The sequence below is a fragment of the Octopus sinensis genome, linkage group LG11, assembly GCF_006345805.1.
Source record: "Octopus sinensis linkage group LG11, ASM634580v1, whole genome shotgun sequence".
NCBI classification, from domain to species: Eukaryota; Metazoa; Mollusca; class Cephalopoda; order Octopoda; family Octopodidae; genus Octopus; species Octopus sinensis.
Window position 1 is genome coordinate 28,509,118 of NC_043007.1, and position 20,337 is coordinate 28,529,454.

Consider the following 20,337-nt stretch of genomic DNA (forward strand, 5'->3'; position numbering starts at 1 on the left):
GCATGGGTTGGACAGTCTGACCAGAGCTGGCAAGACAGAAAACTGTACCCGATTCCAGTCTGATTTGGCTTGCTTTCTACGGCTGGACGCCCTTTCTGATGCCAACCGTTTTACAGGGTGTAGTGCCGGGTGCTTCTAATGTGACAAGGGTACAAGTGCTCTTTATATGGCGCCAGCATCAGTGCTTTTTACGTGACCCTGGCGCAGGACTCTTGCAGGCCAATCCTCTTCACCAGGGGATGCAACCTTAACACTTCTGCTGCTGTGGAGGACGAGTCTTCTTGAGAGTCGATATATGGTACAGAAACAATTGTAACTGATCATTAAAGGTGTGTTAAAGTATACAGTTATCTCATTATTTGGATTATTATATATATATATATATATACATACATATATATATATACACACACACAATAGAGTGAGTCAAGCTGATGCAGTAAAAGTGGTGTCGTTCATTTAGGTTCCTAAACTGTCCCCACACTCTGGTTTAAATCTTCCCCCACTGGGGAAGCAGTGTCCATTTGGTTGCAAACATTTCCCAAACCGTCCAACCCATGCCAGCATAGAAAATGGACTTTAAATGATGATGAACCTTGGTATGAAAAGAATTTGCTCCCTTCCACTCACCTATGTGTAAGGTCTTAAAAAGGAGTCACAGATCTACCCTGACTCCCCTTACTACACCATTATTAGTCAAAATATTGATAATTGTGCCAAACTTGGAAATTTACATTGATTGTACAACTGGTAACCATTAGCAACTAAGTTGCAATCAATACATTCAGTTAAGAAAATAATACCAAAATCTACAAATCAGACACAAATAATGCCTAGCAATCAGCACTGAGATTCATTTCTCTTCTCTGTGGATTACAGTGAATGTGTGTGTGTGTGTGTGTGTGTGTGTACATGTAAACATACATAAATGCTTGTTCATATGAAGGTGTACTTACTTAAATTTATTTGTGAGTTTAGATGCCAATGTACAGGTGTGTTTGTGTGTGTGTTGTGTCCATTAAAAAATATTCCAACAACATGGCCATAGCAGCAGAAGTTGGTTACCTGACAAGGATTATTCCTAACAGACATACAACCTCAAATTTTATGGTGAGAGAAAGTCAACAAGATCAACCCCAGTATATGACTAGTACTTGATTCAAACTGTGGATATAAAGTATCTGAAGTAAAGAGAAGTCTGCCAATTTACTGATTTTGCTAACGAGGAAAATAATTTGCTATATAGGTAAAATAGTTAATGGGGGAATTCAGCCCACTAGAAACTCCAGCCAAATATCCCCCAATCACAGTATGTGATATGTGTTGGTAAAGGAATACTTACACACTGTAGACCTTGATCCAAGGTCTGCTCGTTCATGGTTGACCCGATGTTAAATAACACAAAGTGCAAAGGTTTTAATAGAGAAAAATGTGTGGTTTTCATTTCTTTCTCCATGCTATTAGATCAAATGAAGATGACCTCAGTGAAAGTTGTAACATATTCCTTGAATCTGCTAGTAGAGATTCCACTCAAGAAAACAGATTCTTCAGGAAAACATCTACAAGAGAAAATAACGACCATGCATTGCTCTCTTTTAAACCCCACCCTCTGCAATAAATAATGGCATTAACTCCAAAAATGTAGACTTTTTCAGCTGGTATTAATTCTGACTGGACATTCTTAAAAAAAGAAATCAAATCTGACCACTGACAACAGCTTTGAATCACAAAAATATAATCTATAGAACCTGACCATGCCGGTGGCACGTAAAAAGCACCCACTACACTCAGAGTGGTTGGCGTTAGGAAGGGCATCCAGCTGTAGAAACACAGTCAGATCAGACTGGAGCCTGGCGCAGCATTCTGGCTTCCCAGACCCCAGTCAAACCGTCTAACCCATGCTAGCATGGAAAACGGACATTAAACGATGATGATGATAATGATGATTGTTTGAAAGAGATATTTACAGAGTTTTATATTGAGAATACAATCAAATAGACCTTTATAAACTGTTGTCCCTGCTATAGCAAGGGACTGTGGTGAGAGTAGAGTGGATAGTGTTGAAGAGATAGCAGCTCTGATGTTGTAGACTGTATGGAAACAGAGAAGGAAAGATAAGATTGGAGGAGGATATACAAGATTTGAAGAGGAAGATAGATAAGATCAGAAGTTTACAAAAAAACTGTCAACCAAAATTATATATAAACATAATTTTTAAATGACACAGAACCATAATTTTTGAGGGATGAAAGAATCAATTTAAATACCATCAATGTTTGACATGTCCTTAATTTTACCAAATCTGGAAGAATGAAATGGAAAGTTGATCTTGGTGAAATTTTCAGTTCATATTTTACTGACAGTTTTGACTGGTTGTTCATTCAACAATGTTTATATAACCGGGGAAATACTTAGAGGCATCTGCTGAACGAAAACATAACAGTAAAGTAGCATACCCCATGTACAAATAGAGTGGGAGGTACTTGTTCCATCTGCCTTTTTCTCTTCTTCCCACTTCATTTTATGTTCCAGGCCATTTTTCTAGATTGCCCTTCCAATGTCCTTCCCTTTAAACCGTCTCAGTTCTGCCAATCCTTCAGGTTATTTTAATTCTTGTTTTACTTTTTAAAATTTTCTTTTTCATTTTTTCTATTTGCTTTCTTTTGTTTAGTTTTTATTTTTTGACATTTTTACATTCATAACAGCTTCCAAACACAGAAGCATGAACATATGCTTGTCACACTTCTGTATACATAGGTGTGTGTGTGTGTGTGTGTGTGTGTGTGTAAATGTTTGTAAAGAGATAAATAACCCAAGGAAAATGAAATTACAGAACAACAATCTCATTTGACAGATTGGGTTTGCCTGGAGCACTTTGTGTGTGTGTGTGTGTAGGTATGCATAGATGTATGTAAACTAATATGTGTGTGCCTGTATGTGTGTGTCTTTTATAGAAATCTGTCACAAGAGGACTGTCAGTGATTGTGTTGGTGTCATTTGGGCAAATCACCTCATATTTTGTGTCTGAACTTGTTTAAATTGGTTTCAGTGTGAAAAGGAGCAACTTGTTTGGTATGGCTGCTACTTCTAGCAGGTGGGATGAACATTGCACGCGTGTGTGTGTGTGTTGGTCTTACAAAGAAAAGCATCTGGCCATAGAAAATGAGCTCCAACAACTTTTATCTAAACCAGATATGGGTAACCCTTTTCAAGAAGTGGGCTTCACTGCTAAAAAAAATTGGTTTGCCATTCAGAAAGTAGTATGAATCACAAATTACCTCTAGGGTGAAGCTAGCCCATGACAGACCTAAGCAATGTCAAGATCATCATCATCATCATCGGAAAAACAAATGTAAAACTGGACAAAACACATCAGACCTATTGTACCGAGTCCATTCTATCTTTGCCCTCCTTTCCTATATTGACAGTCACCATCAAACAGTCAGTGTTCACCAATATACTCTTGCTTCTTTCCCCTTCATATCCTCTAGCATTATTACCTCCTGGGTCACATTATCTTCAAAGTAGATAATACAGCACAGAATAGTGTGTACTGCTATCTCTTCTCTCTCTCTCTTATCATTCATCTACCATCCATGCCTCTATCACTCTGTAAAGACAAGACAAGACATGATATCAAGAGGACCCTTTAGTCTTGTCAACAAGACTACTGCTCTAGAGCTGGAACCAAGGAAAAAATATACCCAGTTTACTTAGGTGCAAAGTGGTTGGGAAGGACCTTCAGCCAGAGAAACCGAATCACAATTGAAACACATGAGCAAGATGTGGTCCTCCAAACCAACTAAGCATGGAGAGTTTTCATATTTCTGCTGAGTCCGATTGTGGCAACCCATGTAAAACATGTCAGCATAGCAAATTGATGTAAAAAAGATGGTAATCATGATGCTATGTAGGAAATCTAAATTTTGGAGGCAGAGGGGAAGAGTTTTACATAAATGAAATCTATTTCTTACTAGAGCTGTTATATTACTGAAGACTGTGTCTTTGGTTACATCTTATGTTGGTGGTGGTGAGAATGAAGACAGTAAATGTTTTAAATCTCAAATATAAAATCAAAGTGCAAGAGGTATAAATTGTCATGAAAGAGAACAATTTTAAAAAGTAGACCTTGCTAAGCATGCACACACACACACACACAATTGCAGCGAGGTAGGGGCCTTGGAAGTTGTTCTTATTCCCTCAAGACTCAACTTTCTGGTCCCTTCTACTTAAGACATCACTGAAGATAAAGACTTTAAGAAAAAAATACTGGTCAGGCCTCAGCTTTTGTGTTCACAGCATGTGTGTGTGTATGAACACACACACACGCACACATGGAGCACCTTGACACTGCGTGTACAAGGCAAACTCTTGACAGAATATTTAATATGTCATTAATCTCATTGAGTGTGAACTCCACCTCTCTCAGCCAAAGAAGTATATAATTGTGTTTAAACAAAGTGTGTACTTGAAGTCTGAGAAAGATTGGTGAAGCCAGGAATTTTTTAATTAAAGTCAGTTAAACATTTCATCAGTAATTGGCATTCTTTACTAATAAGAATAGAATTTACACACTTGCAGTATATAATTGAACTTATTTATAATAAGGAGTGTCCACTGTAGATATGGTGGTGGTGAGCCTGAGTTAGGCTATCATTATGAAATAACTTTATTACGTAATGTGTCCTTGCTTTCTTAAAACTGCAGAATGATTTCTGGCAGATTTGGTCAACTTAAACAATGACGATACCGTTTGCCTTTCATGACCGATTTCTCTCTATTGTTATAATTAAGTGTCTATACAAGCACATAACACTGAGTGTACATATCATAATCGTTATCTTTGCCATGCTGGTGTAGACGGGACGAGACTTTAACGAAGCACTCTACAAGATATCCTTCCTGGTGCCAACCGTTAAATTTTAGTTCATTTTATTCTTGGTTTTCGTACAACAAACCACAGCCAGACATTTTGTTAGAGGGGATGCAACATCACCCCTGATGCCAAGCAGACTGTCCCAGTCCATCTTAACCCACCCTATTCCCCTCCAACACAGTTATCTCTGTTAGTCTCTCCATTACAATCCTCTTGCAATCTTTGCCATCCATGAAGTGGGGTGGTGGTGGTGGTGGTGCAGGAGGAGCTTGTGTGTTGCAAGCCGGGACTACCAACAGTGTTGCTACCACAAACAGTAAAGCAATTTTTGTGCTGCTTCCACAAAAATATGTACCCAACACATAAAGTGTAAAGTGGTTGGTGTTAGGAAGGGAACCCAGTTATAGAAACCCCATCAGAAATGAGGCACTGGAGCAGATGTGACCCATTGTAACCTGTTAAACTATTCACTCCATGCTAGCATGGAAAAAGAACATGGAATGATGATGATGATGATATTGTGAATGTAAGAAATATTGAAAAAGTCAAATAAAGATAAGAAAGTATGTTTGTAATGAAAAGCACAAAGTTGTCAGTCCTAGAAAAGTGTTGAGGTCAATAGAAAGACATAAAGTGGTTCACACCAGAAATCCTGTTTCTATGACGACAGCAATAAATTTCTTTAGAAACAATAACATTTCACAAGTAAAAGAGGAGTGGTTTAGTAATTTTGTATAAAGTTGACATTGGGGGAAACTGGTTGTAATTTTATTGATTGTCCCTGCCCCCCACCCCCACCCCACGGGGATTGCTGGAATTTCTTTTATGGCTGTTGCAGAAAACAGATTTAACAATCTAAGTTTAACCTTCATTATTTATTGACCATTGTTTGAATGTTTCTCTGAAAGTCACATCATGGCTGGACTTTCTTTACAGTGTTGTTTAAATACAATTTGATAATGAACTTTTTTTAAGAAGCAGAATTGTTAACAGACTGAGCAAAACACTTAGCAAGACTATATCAAGAATTTTGCTTTACCTAATATTACAAAACAAATAAAAAAAATTTTCTTACAAAGTTACATTAAAGCAGCTTCCTGACCAAGGAGGAGAGTTATCTGCTGAAAGTTATTCAGAAAAACATTGACCTTATGAAGTGTAATCTAAATATTCCATTTCTATAAAATAACTGCTCACAGTGATTGTTTTCAATGTCAACTTCTCCAAACTGGCAAGAATCAGTGAAGGCTTCATCATCTTGATTTTGTGAAGCCAAACCATTTTATTCCTGATCTTCTTCCCAGTATTAACATATGCCAGTCAATGAGACTCGTTCACATGTGCACACTAATGCAACTGGCCTCCAGTCACTCATTCACGTATGCATATATGAGTGTGTCCCTTTGTCTTGAGATTGCAGGATAGTTGTAAACAAGTGCCACTATCATACAAGCAGTGTCATTGGTTCAGTCTTCCATGAAAACATGTCTGGCCATGGGGAATATTACCTTACTTAGAAACAGGTTGAAATACATGGCAACAGAAAGCACATCTGTCTATAGAAAATCTGCCTCAACAAACTTTGTCTAACCCATGCAACCTAGAAAAGAGAACAGTGAAACAATGATGAGATTAATTGATGCCTTTTAATACCTGCTCGCTATTTCAGCTCACTTGTCCCCTATGTTTTAGACAAGTTATTGTTACACAACCATTATATCAGACATTTCTCATTGTTCTCCACTTTCCAAAGAACTTCTTTCATCAACAGCCACAGTTCACTCCTCCTCCTACCTCTGCTTTTTGGATATAAACTCCAAAAGGAGCAAGAAGGAAATGGTACACCAACAGATAGTAACCAATAAGAGTGCACCTATAGAAACAGTGTAACCCTATAAAGTCTGCTAGACAGAGAAGAGGTTCGGTAAGCAATGAGGAAAGTCTGTATTAGAGACATCATAACCTCCAGAAGTTCCTCATTAACTTTAGTTAACTAAACTTTCAGTGGATAGTGACAGGACAAAAGTCCAACAAAACTTGTTTCTTGTCTGCAGAGGTAAAAGGTGAAATTATTCAGTATGAAGAGAATCCTATGATTTGAAGTAAAGTCCTGCTTTGATTAAAAAAACACAAAAAACTTCAAATATGTCAGAAAATTCAGATGATTTCCAACACGTGTCTTTATGACATGCACATCTAGTTTAGAAATTTCTATGTGAAAATATTTTCATTACCAATTGTTTTAGGAAAGATTTCATTGCTATTTACATCATTCCATCAAAACAAAATGAAAAGGTGAGAGTTTCTCCCATCCCACTCATCCAGTTTGTCACACATTAATTAACTGTCAATCGTTTAATACGAATGTACTGAGTTGAGTTGATTATCAAAAGAATATCTAATGACTAAGTTATTTTTATATTTTAAATCTACTAAATGAAAATTGTGTCAGTGTATTCTCACAAACAGGACAATGTGACACCGAGTCACATGTCTCATAATATTTCTGACTAGAGACATGAAAATAGATTTTTTTCAAATCATTTCTTTTTTCTTTTAATATCACTAATCAGTAAATGATAAAATTTATATCTTAGATACCTTCACCATTAAAATGTGTAGATTAGTTGTGCTGATAGTTTTTCATTTAAAATTAACAAAGTCCTTGATTAACAAGTAAATTACAAATTAACACGACAACGTACTGACCACGGACATGGTGCCATATGACAAAAAGAGCTTTCATTCTATGGAGTTGCTGTCAAGGAGAAAGAAGAGGACAACCTAAAGGAGATCCACTTGAATCCTCACAATAAAGACTGAGATGTGAGACAGAAGAGGATGAAAATAAAAAAAAAAAACCATATTGATAAAAAAGATTATGAAGAGGTTTTGTCTTGTGTGAGCTTACAGACATTGTAAGGACATATCACCATTTCTCAGATGATGGTATCAATGTAGTAATGAATGAGGTTAAGGAATAGATTCTTTAGCAGAGGGGTCGACTGGATATGTAAGAAATTAAAATGACAAAAAAATGTTATGAATTTCATAAGCTTAGAGCTGTTTCTGCTGTAAAATGCAATGCACTCATAGCTGCATGCTTGTGGATCACCCTAAAACTTCATTGGAGCTTCAAACATGAAGTGCAATATTATTTGGGACCCCTTCAAACTCCTGAATTCAATTCCTACATACGTTTGTTTCTTCTTCGGTAATGCTTCTTTTGTATTTACATGCAAATGGTTTTCCAAAGAGAATTACACTTCATGTTTGAGGCTCTGACGAAATTATAGGGTGATTTACAAGTATGCAACTAGGAGTGCATTACATTTTATAGCAGAAACAGCTGTAAGCTAATGAAGTTTATGACATAAATTTTCTTGTCTCTTTAATTTCTTGTTTCTGTTCTGTACTTGACGGAGACTTTGTTCTGAAGCACATAGAGATATATTGAGTTCTAGCACCACATTATTAGCATCACTATACCTAAATTAAATAATAATAATAATAATAATAATAACATGTGTGTGTGTGTGTGTGTGTGTATATATATAGTGATATCTCGCAGAATAATTCATTCCACGAACAAGCTTATTTTACAAGTCAATTTTCCTCATTGAAATTCATTAGAATATAATCCGTTCTAAGCCCCACAAACCATCCAAAAATCATTTTTTATGGGTTTTAAAACAGAAAAGGTGCAGTTATAAGGAAAATGACAATTATAAAACATAAAAGAGAATGCAAAAGAAATATGTAAACTGGTTTTATTAATTTAAGGACCTTAAAGGTGAGATGGTGTGTGTGCAATGAAGACAATGGAGCAGAGAGGGGGAGGGTTATTGTTTGGAAGGAGAATCTTCTTCCATTAAAACTTCAGGAAGAACAATTTCTGGAATTTTCTCTCTCACTTTGCTTAATTTAGGCTTTTTGGACACCCTTTCTTCACTTTTCACACTTGCAAGTCATTTCATTAGAAAACATATCAAGAGATGTCTGCTTTTTCCTGCCTTTCAAAATGTTACCAAAATGCCCCCAGAGCAGGGTGGTTAAATAAAGCTGCAGCACAACCTGTAGATGCTTTCTTGGGATGATATTTTTAGAAACATACTACCCCTTTGCCAACACTGCCTTCTCTGCTACACTGCTGAGAACCAATCTCTTACACCACATCTGAATGCTGCTGCTCCTGAAGCTGCAGGAGTTCATCTGTCATCAGCCCCCCTGAGCGTTCCTCAATGAGATTGTTAAATGTCCCCATCTTCAACCTTGAGGCCCATGGACTTGGCAAGAGTCACTATCTCTTCAACTAAAGGTGTCTCCAACTCAAACCCCTCAAAGTCTCTTTTGGATATGCAGTCAGGCCACAGTTTCCTCTATGCAGAAGTAAGTATTCTCATTACACCCTGCCAGACCATATTGATGATTTTCAGGCAATTTACAATGTTGTAATGCTCCTTCCAAAACTCACAAATTGTTAAATTTGTATTTCCAATGACTTCAAAGCACCAATGAAACAGGTGTTTGGTGTACAATTTCTTAAAATTAGAAACCCACTTTTTGGTCCACGGGCTGCAAGGCAGGAGTGGTGTTGCATGGAAAACACAGAACTTTAATGAATTTTAATTCAGTCGGGATATCATCTTCAAATTTAGGAGGGTGAGCAGGAGCACTGTCAAGGATGAGAAGAATATTCTCCAGTAGGTGCTTCTTCACTGCTGGTCTGAAGATAAGGTTGACTCACATGCTGAAGAACTGCCTGCTGAACCAGGCTTTAACATTTGCTCTCCACATGACCTGCAGCTTCTCCTTCAGGATTTTGTGCAACTTGAACACTCATAGGTTTTCAGAATGGTAGGCAAAGAGCAGCTTAATCTTCAGGACCCCACTCACATTGGCACAAAGGATGAGAGTTAGCCTATCTTTCATAGACTTGTGGCCTGACTTTTCTTCTCCTCTGCAGTTATGTAGGTTCCTCAGCGCATTTTTCCCCCCAAAAAAGGCCAGTTTCATCAATAGTTGTGCAATGCACCCCTTGGCTGCAATGAGCTGAGGGAATTCACACACAAAAGCCTCAATCGCCTTCATGTCAGAACTCACTGCTTCTCCATACATGACGATGCTATGAAGACTAGTCCTCTTCTTGAAATTATTGAAACAGGCGTGACTGGCCTTAAATGTCTCCTCCTCTGTCAATGTTCCAGAGTTCTGCATCAAGAGATCCCCCTACAGCTCTTGTGCTTTCTCACAGATGATGGTCTCCATAATCATATCCCCTATGAGTTGCTTCTCACTGATCACCAGAAGCAATTTTTCCATCTCTTTTCTGGACAAATGTGTGTTGCTTGGAGAGAGTCTACAGACACTCTTTGCCATTGTAACAGACCAAGTCCACAGGGTAAAGAGTGGCTGTAAGAGGAATTCAGGTGAGCAGATATGGAGATAATGATGCAAATAAACAAAACTGCTTGAGTTAGATATACAAAATATACATACATGTAAATAGGGAGAAAGCAAAGACTGCATTCTGATTTGAAATGATGGATATTTATCTCTCCGCCCTGAAGACCGAGGCCAGATCTACCCAATGCATATATAGTTTCACTACTGGTTGCATATATGTTTGTAAACAAGATCTGCCAACATTATGAAGTAATCCCAAATACCCAGGAACTGCTGTACTCTGTAAGTTCGCTCTGTTAATATAGGAATATCTATGACTTGTAGCCATACAGTATTTTTTTATGCAACCACATGTTATAAAATATATTAAGCATTTATATAAGTCAATACTATTGTGTTAGTAGTGCATTTAAATCACATGTTAAGGTCATCTCTACATATTTTCTAGAGAAATTATAGCTAACACTGATTTTCCTAACAAAATCAGTGCTGGTTATAATTTCTGTAGAAAATCTGTAGAGAGGACCTTAACACGAGATATATCTATATGCTTATGCATATATACACACACACACACACGAAGGAGTGCTGAAAAGTTCCTGGCTTTAGGTAAAAGAAAATACAGGAGGACCAGTTAATTATGATTTTATTGAACATATTCTCCTCTCAGATTCGCACACTTATTGCAGAGGTCCTTCAGATTTTCTAAGCCCTGTAAAAGAACTTGGAAGGCTGGGCCTTAAACCAGGCCTTTTGCAATACACTTAAAGCCAAAAACTTTTTCAGCAACACCTCATATATATATATATATTATATATATATATATGATGCATTCCTGTAGAATAGAGTTGGAAATTATCTAGTGAGCCAAAATCCGCGATTTTTTTGGATATGTGTGTGTTATAAATATTGTAGATTGCAATTTTGCCCAAAGACTATTGGGATGGGAAGATCCTCTCACCTTCTTCCCCTGCCTCCACTTCAGTGTGAACTTTCGAAAATTTTTTAGATGTATGTTTAAGAAATAGTTACGCATATTTTTGAAGAACCTTATATTTGTAACAAAAAATCTGAGAATTCCGAAAGTCAAACTGAAAAATAACGGAAAGAGGTAAGGATAGGGTGGAGGTTGCAAAAATCCTCATTATTTTGAGGAATAATATACGAGTTCAAAACACGTCAGAAGAAATCACGGTTTTTGGCGCATCAGTTAACTGCTAGGGACATCTATTTATCAGATAGATAGAGGTAAATTTTTACAAGTGCAAGATAGATAAATGTCACTGATCGCAAGATTGCTTCTATATGCTAACATTAAGCTACAAACAACCAGGTTAAAACGTACCTCATATGATTTCGAACAAGGTTTTCTAAAACTACAATCAACCTTGTAAACGAGAGGAAATGTGAAGTTAGGACCAGAATGCCTTACCCAACAACCAGTTGAAATGGAAGGGAACTAGTTAATAGACCCGTTAAAACAAACTGAAGTCAGAAGATAGTTTGATATCCATCTTGACCAAAGATCATAATGATGAAACTATTTCCGAGTAAGAATCGAAACCGGATTCTGGATATGGTTCGTTAAAAATATTTGCGTCACAACCTATTCATTTGTTTACAAAAGAACAAGGATTAACGAAAGGTAAAAACATAGTCATTGGAAAATGTGACAAATTAAATTTCTTTAATAGGGGGGACAAAACATAAAGCGACACGAGATAATGTGGAAGGATTCGGAGTGACAAAATCGAATAAAATAAGATGAACTTACAACCAGTTTCTGATGAAATTTCTTCAATTTCTTCATGTTGAAGTAACCTCGACGTACGTGCTCCCATGTTGTGGAAATTTAGTTTAATTGAGATGTGTTGTGGGGTGGCTTCACAGTAATTATTGGAGATAGTCAATTAATTAAAACTGTTAGTTTTAATTAATCAAGTCAACCAAAAAAGGTGTTAGAAATAATGACAGTATTAAGTGTTCAGTTTTAAAACCTACAAAACGGCAGAGAGAGACTTGATAACTGAGTGTGGCCAACTGGAATCTAGAAATGATAGCAAGGAAATCCTGCAACGATTATAAACACTCAATCTTCCTTTCTTTCCTCTGACCCTCTCCTTTTCTTTTCTTTCTTCCTCTGACCCTCTCTCCTTTTCTTTTCTTTCTTTCCTCTCACCCTCTCTCCTTTTCTTTTCTTTCTTTCCTCTCTCCTTTTCTCTCTTTATTCCTCTTTCTCCGCCTCTCCCTCTTCCTCTTGTACTATTTAATTATTTGACCCTTCTTCTCACTCCATCTCTTTCTCTCGCACTCTCTCCCCCCTCTTCTATATATATCTATCTATCACCTCTTCAACTCTCACCCATTATGCTTTGTCTATTTCCCCCCACTTTCTCTCTTACGTTACTTTCCTTTCTCCCCACTTACATAAAATATTTCTAACCCATCCCCCCTCTCTCTCTCATTCCCTACCACCTCTTTTTCTCTTTCATACTTATCACTATTACTCTCTTCCTTTCTATTCCCCTCCCTTATATCTTCTCCCCGTCCTCCTCTTGTAGTCTACTCCGCCCCTTTCATCTCACTTTCTTCTTTTCTTTTCTCTCTTCCCTCCTCCCGCAGCCTCCTTATCTACTCCCCTTCTCCCCACACCATTTACTGGAGCTATTGTTCAATTTTGCATAGTTTCGTATTCATCTTAATACATTCGAAATATTTCAATATTTTAGAATAAACTTTTTTAATGATATTAATTTAAAAACGATTTTTATTTGTCTTAAATTAAAATGAAGTAAAAATATTATACAACATTACATGAAACCTATACGAGTGTTGGTGACTTCTGAAGGATTTGATCTTAGATCCTGCCAGCAACTCTCTCTCATGGATCTATTTAGATAAACACTGCTTTTATTATCGGGTTTGTATTAAATTATTTATCTATTATTTCTTAATATGTGTAGTAGCTGTGACGGACTGGTGTCTGTGTACGAAGAGATTATCTCTCACCCTTTTCACTAATGATACTTAATTGATTGACGGCTTTTAGCCGCACTCGCACCGTCATTGGGTCCGCAACTTTATTTATAATAATAATAAATGAAATTATTGCATACAGTGCTCAGGTGCACCACAACTTGTCAAAAGTCCTCTTATTCTTGATCGCGGATTTATATATATACACACACACACACACCTAAACGTTGCATACATCGGCATGTCGACCCCAAACTATTTATCCTCGCCAAGCCACAGCCCAATGTCTCTTAAGTCAAATGTTTTCTCTGTCCCGACGAAGAATAAAATAGATATTATGCTGGTTTAATCTGAAAAAAACCTCAGTGAAATAAATAAACTGCCCAAATTAAAGAAGCCCTAATCTCTATTTACTCACATTTCGGCAATTCGCCTACTTCTCAAACTCGTTTCTCCAAATTCATAAATATCACAATAACCCGATTGTCCTCTGCTATAAACAAGCACTGTATCCATAAAAACTAGAAGCCTATTAAAATTGTGTTGGTTTGTTTATTTAAAGGTTAAAGAGGACATCATTGCTGTTAATGGTAACCTTGCTGTCTTCATGTACATATGTTATTGCTGTTAGCTTTCACTAAAACTAATAATCTCCGCTTGCCCCAAGGGGGGTGTTTGGTGGATCTTTTCAACTTAGTACATATAAGATGGAAGGCAAAAGGAGAAGGAGTTGGATGTATTTTACTCTTTTTATTTTTTTTTGCTGCATTAGTAAACTGAAATATGTGTAATGCTGTCGATATATATACCGTTTACTTGTTTCAGTCATAAGACTGGGGCCCCTCCAAATCGATCCCAGTGCTTATTTTTAAAGTCTGGTACCTGTTCTAACGCTCACTTGCCGAACCGCTAATGTATGGAGACGTACCAACCAGCACGGGTTTTCAAGCGGGGGTGAGGAACAAACACCAACACAAAGATGCACATAGACATGTACACGTATGCTCACACACACACACACACACACACACACATTCTGTATACTTACATTTTTGTTTACAAATTAAGAAAACTAAAATAAAATAAATACATTTGACACAATGCCAATTCTAAACACCTGTTTACCTCTCTCTCACTTTTCTTTAGTGTAGTCTGCCACTCGTTGTCCATCAACTCATATGTACAAACTTTCAATAAATCACCCTTTTACTTATTTGACCAGAAAACCATTGGATTGCCTGAATGCTTTTTAAAATTGAGTCTGCACCGAATGAAAATGCATCTCAATGCAATTTAAGACCAGTCACTTGTCACTAATAATAAAGTACTTAGCTGGCTTCTTTACAGAATGTTGTTTATTTTCACATCCTTGAGTTGAATTATTGTTTAATTTGTGAGGGGATAGGTTAATAATCATTAATAATATATTAGAGTTCAATTTCATATCCTCAAACCTCACCCCTATGCCCCTTTAACCATTGAGCCACTTCACCCTGCAATATCAACACTTGTCAGCAAATTTACTCAACCTCTTAGAACTGTGACCATAAGAATAGAGAATATTAAAAAATAGGGGGTTGTCAATGTAGATAGAACATAAAGGGACAAACGTCCGCTTAGAGATAGTAGGCAATTGTGTGTTGTGGATGTAGGCAGAACAGGTGTGTGTGTGTTATAAAATGTACAAAGGACACCTGGGTCCTGTGAAGTTGAAGTTATTTCATTTGTAATAATTTTATTTTCATTTTTCTCCAGCCCACAGGAATGGCTTTGATTACTAAAATAAGACTGTGCAACATTGTGACATTTTTACAGCAATGTTACACCCCAGGAAATCCTATATTTACCCGACATTTGTTGTTACCACTTAATCTAGCCATGATAAAAGTGCCGTGTGCAACAAGGGTCACATTCTATCAGATGGACAGAAAGTCTGGTTATGACAAAAATGTAGGAAAACATTCAAAACTGAAAATGGCCTGGGAAGGATTGAAACACCTGAAGCCCGAAACTAAATTATTTTTGAATGAATGGAAAGTGAAACTTGAAAATGATCCTTATTTAATCAGAGAGCATTTAGATCATTCGTATTTATGGAGATTTAATTCCAAGAATGATACTGACCAGTGGGTCGTGACCTGTGACAGTGACCACAGGCAAGGCAGCAGTACAGCAACATTTGAAATCAACAAGAATGGGAATGGCTTCTTTCATGGTAATCTTTCTACCAAGATTCCTAAAGATGGAATAGTGAAGGATGCTGGTTATGTGAATATTCGATCCCCAAGGAATATGGTATGTTACATTTTAGTTCAACTTGTTTGATTGGGAGAAAAATTCTGGACTCTAAATCTTTTTCTCACACCTTCATTCCTTTATTACAGCTTGTTGAGCTCAGATTAATATCTATTGGCATACTCTCTCTCTCTCTCTCTCTCTCTCTCTCTCTCTCTCTCTCTCTCTCTCTCTCTCTTCTCTCTCTCTCTCTCTTTCTGTGTTCCCTCTACTTCTACCCATCTTATCTGGCATGGAGCCACCTTCCTCAATACTGCCCCCTACCTCTGGAGAGGTGGTCTTGTCTTACTCTTTTCCTTGTTTCAGTCAAGCTCCCATGCCAGTGGCATGTAAAAAGTACTGTCTGAACATGATTGATGCTAGGCCTGCCTGATTGGCTCCTGTACTAGTGGCAAGTAAAAAGCACCCACTACGCTCTTGGAGTGGTTGGCATTAGGAAGGGCATCCAGCTGTAGAAACATTACCAGATCAGATTGGACCCTGGTGCAGCTGCTGATTCTCCAGACCTCACTCAAACTATCCAACCCATGCCAGCATGGAAAATGGACATTAAACAATGATGATGATTCCTATTAGTATTATTATCATGACATTTTAAGGCAATTTTAGTCATGAGTAGTTTGCAAAACATTTGTATTTTTAAAAATTTTTACTTAATGCATTTAGATTATTATGCTGGGCTGACATTATATTACGCTTATTTAAACCTGCCATTGTGGTCCCTAAATTAGGAAGTGTAGAGTAAGAAACCCTAATTTTTCTTTTACAGAATATTTGATGGTATCTGCTAGAAGTGGGGAAGTTTTTATCTAAGATGCAGAACAACCTATTAGTGATACTAGTAACTATTGCAGAGTTCCAAGGAGGATTATACCAGATCACATCATCATGACGTAACCTCTTTCGATGCCTTGAATTATGGTATTTATTTCCATGGTTTTTATTCCTGGTAGACAGAGTATACCAATGATTAATGGTGTTAAGATAACCTTGAGTTCCTGGTTGATCTTTACTTCTGTTAGTAATCGTAGTATTTCTAGCAGAATTCACACAATTATGTGAACCCTTTGAGTCACTATTAACTCTATTACCACAATTAACATCATTATTATTATTATTATTAGTGGAGGTGCAATGGCCCAGCGGTTAGGGCAGTGGACTCGCGGTTTCAATTCCCAGACCGGGCCTTGTGTGTGTTTATTGAGCGGAAACATCTAAAGCTCCACGAGGCTCCGGCAGGGGGTGGTGGCGACCCCTGTTGTACTCTTTTGCCCCAGCTTTCTCTCACTCTTTCTTCCTGTTTTTGGAGTAATGCTGTGATGGGCTGGCGTCCCATCCAGCTGGGGGAACACATACGCCATAGAAACCCAGAAAATGGGCCCATGAGCCTGTCTAGGCTTGAAAAGAGCACATAAAAAAAAATTATTATTATTATTATTACCATAATTCTGCTTCATATCATTTCATAAGATCATTAATGGGGTTAATATCATCATTATTATTATTAGAACTCTTCCTATAATGGTTTTTATTTCTTTTCATAAATTCCATCAGATTCTAGTAGAAAACTTATTATTAAGAACCAAAGAATCACTAGGCTTAATGTTAGTAGTTTTATCAACAGGAAAAAGCAATACTTTGTAACATGCTTTAGACAGAGCCAAGTTGTAATAGTGAGTATATATATATATATATATATATATATATTATCATCATCATCATCATCATCGTTTAGCGTCCGTTTTCCATGCTAGCATGGGTTGGACGGTTCTACTGGGGTCTGTGAAGCCAGAAGGCTTCATCAGGCCCAGTCAAATCTGGCAGTGTTTCTACGGCTGGATGCCCTTCCTAACGCCAACCACTCCGTGAGTGTAGTGGGTGCTTTTTACGTGCCACCCGCACTGGTGCCAGACAGAGCTGGCAAACGGCCACGAACGGATGGTGCTTTTTATGTGCTTTTTATGCTTTTTATATATATATATATATATATATATATATATAGTTTGTGTGTGTATGTGTGTCTGTAAGCATGTATGCATATATATATATATAAAAGGTATTGGTATTTAGAAGATCCAAAGAGTGGCAAGTGACACTAAGTAAGTGCTATGGACAGACCGTAGTTAAACTCTTGGTTCAAGAGTGATACGAGTGAGGAGTTTAATATGGGTCTTGTATTAGCATGCTTATATATATATATATATATATATTAGACAAAAATAGATAACAAAGTCAAGGCTGTGAGGAGTTTTCAGGACATTTATAAGGAAAGAGATAGAGATATAGTCTAACAACTGTTTCTGGGATATTATGGATATCCCTTCATCAGAGATGATTTGAGATGGTTAAATAGAGGTAAATGTTCGAGTTAGAAATACGGAATTATTGTGGGAATGGAGGAGACAGGGAATATGGAGGGAAATAAGAGAATGAAACATTTACCTCTATTTAACCATCTCACATTGTCCCTGATGAAGGAATGTCCATAATATCCCAGAAACAGCTGTAAAACTTTATAGCTTTCTTTATAAATGTCCTGAAAACTCCTCACAGCCTTGGCTTTGTTATCTGTTTTTGTCTAATATATATGTGTGTGTATCTACTTTATTTGTGAGCTAACAAGGCAACCAATGGTTTCAGACGATGAGATTTTCAGTTATTCATGCATGTTACATGAAAGTATTGGTACTTGTCTCTATTTTGGATGGGAATCCCAAGATGGAAACAAGTACCTACACTTCCATGTGGCACAGTTGAACAATTATGAAGATTTCTTCACCTGAAACCATTGGTTGCTTTATTAACCCACAAAGAAGGAATATTAATCCACTAATGCAGTATTGGGCACTCATTCTTACTGTTCAGTATTAGTGCATATGTATGTATATGTATTTACACACACACACACACACTGTGTATAGTAACTGCAGAGGTGTTGACTTAAGCCCAATCAATCAGTTTGGAATTTTGTCTATCATTATTGAAACACACACACTCACCACTACCACCAGCCTAATATTAACTTTGGGCCTACTTTCAAATGTTTTTGTCTTTCTCACTGCAGAAGTCATTCAAGCGGTTTATTCCTTATGATTGGACCTGGTACACACACTTTGTGATACGGGTTCGTGGTGATGGACGGACATATATGCTCAACCTTCAGATGGATATGACCTATGATGTCCATTGGGATGATGTCTATAACTTTGCTTTATATACAAGAGGTGGTCCCTACTGGCAGGTAGCTAAGGTAAGGGGAGATTATTTCATCTGTTGTCAACATTATTTCACTTTTCCTTTACTTCACATCTTAAAAGAGTTTCATTTTCATCAGACCAACTGACCAATGGTTAGAGTTTGTTCACTGACCGTTTGTGGTGGTTAGAGTTTGTTGAGCGACCGTTACTGGCGGTTAGATTTGTTGACCAAGGAGTGTAAAAATGGTTTTCTTGTGGTCACCTCATAGTATCTTTGCAGAATATGAACCACTGACTCTTTCAGTGGCATATCAGCATGACATGGCCAGCTGTAACTTGCCTTTCAATTTTGACCAGAATAAACTATTACCTGTTTTAAGTTTATTGTAACAAGTAAATGTGCATGCTATGTATAAATGTTTGTAGAGCAGAATATATATATTTTCCACATTGTGTCTGTGCATACATTTGATTCTGGGTCACCATCTATCTCTAATGTTGTCTCATTTGATGTGACACAGAGTGTTTGTCTCTTTCTGAGTGGAAGAGATATATCATGTCATCCAGTTTGCCATCATCCCCTGGCCTGTCGATGCCGTTTTTGGAATTTCCCCTCTTCCATACATTCAGACAAAGCTCCCAGTTAAGGGTTATTATGATAACACAGTCCACTAACATTGTCTCCACTTTCCTAGATGACAGAAATGAGATGCTAAGTCTCAAGTAAACTCACTAATTATTTCTACAAAGATAATTGTTGAAAGAATTTAATCTTTTGTTATGTGAGATGAACAGCAATAAAATATATATTGCACTGCAGTTCCGTTTGTTTGTAGGCACCACTAGCTTGAAAACCATACATGCATATATATATGTATATACACACACGTTTTTATACCTGTCATTTTAGTAGCTCTATTTGCTACACATTCATAGAGATCATAAGTGCACACACTCTGATATTTAAACTTTGTTTTTTGTTTTTTTCTAGATACCAATTTCTCGGTTTTACAGAGCATACAAGGGTCGAATCCAGGATAGACAAGATCCTTTACCATTAGACCGTATTGCTGCCTTCGGAATAACTCTTGGAGATGGAAACTCAGGACCATTTGGTTTAGAGATTGACTATATTGCTGCCATGTATGATATGAATCATACGGAAGAATTTGCCTGGGAAATGTACCAAACAGAACCTTATACTACCAATGTCTAGATTATATTGAAATCATTAAAGTCTTTGTTTTTGTTATTAAAATATCAAATTTCTCAAGAATTTTGTTTACTCTAAAGATCAGAGAGTTTGATTAATGCACCAGTAACAAGGCTAAGTGAGACCCTTAAATGATGCTCTCTACCACCAACAACGTTAAGGCTGTCTAGCAACAAGAACCAGTTCAACATGTTAATCTCTCTATAATCATTCAATCTGCTAAAAACAGAAACCCTGCCAATTCTTTCAAACCATCATATAAAAGAGTACATTAAATTATGTAGTAGTGTGGAGAGTACTTTATCTGAAATAAAGACAAGAGGGTTACAGCTGTGCCTCTGCCTACTTGGTAAAAAATTGGACAAATTTTCTTT

The 20,337-nt window shown here is 37.1% G+C and overlaps 2 protein-coding genes across 3 annotated transcripts in view; one reads left to right on the top strand and one right to left on the bottom strand.

Moving 5' to 3' along the window:
• Window positions 1-12,429, bottom strand: part of LOC115217027 (calcineurin B homologous protein 1) — a 30,863-nt gene extending 18,434 nt beyond the window's left edge. Inside the window, exon 1 of the mRNA XM_029786564.2 lies at window positions 12,057-12,429. Coding sequence (XP_029642424.1) covers window positions 12,057-12,123 — 67 coding nt within the window. The 5' untranslated portion in view covers window positions 12,124-12,429. The remainder of the gene's footprint in view (window positions 1-12,056) is intronic.
• Window positions 12,430-12,941: 512 nt separating this feature from the next.
• On the top strand, window positions 12,942-20,026 carry LOC115217515 (complex I intermediate-associated protein 30, mitochondrial). Of its 2 annotated transcripts, XM_029787238.2 has the most exons (4): window positions 12,956-13,202; window positions 15,014-15,553; window positions 18,618-18,803; window positions 19,742-20,026. In XM_029787238.2, the coding sequence occupies exons 2-4, from the start codon at window positions 15,023-15,025 to the stop codon at window positions 19,964-19,966; spliced, it is 942 nt and encodes a 313-aa protein (XP_029643098.1). In that variant the 5' UTR covers window positions 12,956-13,202; window positions 15,014-15,022; the 3' UTR covers window positions 19,967-20,026. The 2 variants fall into 2 exon arrangements, with proteins under 2 accessions (XP_029643099.1, XP_029643098.1); XM_029787239.2 differs by lacking the exon at window positions 18,618-18,803 and having other exon boundaries at window positions 12,942-13,202.
• Window positions 20,027-20,337: the final 311 nt, after the last annotated feature.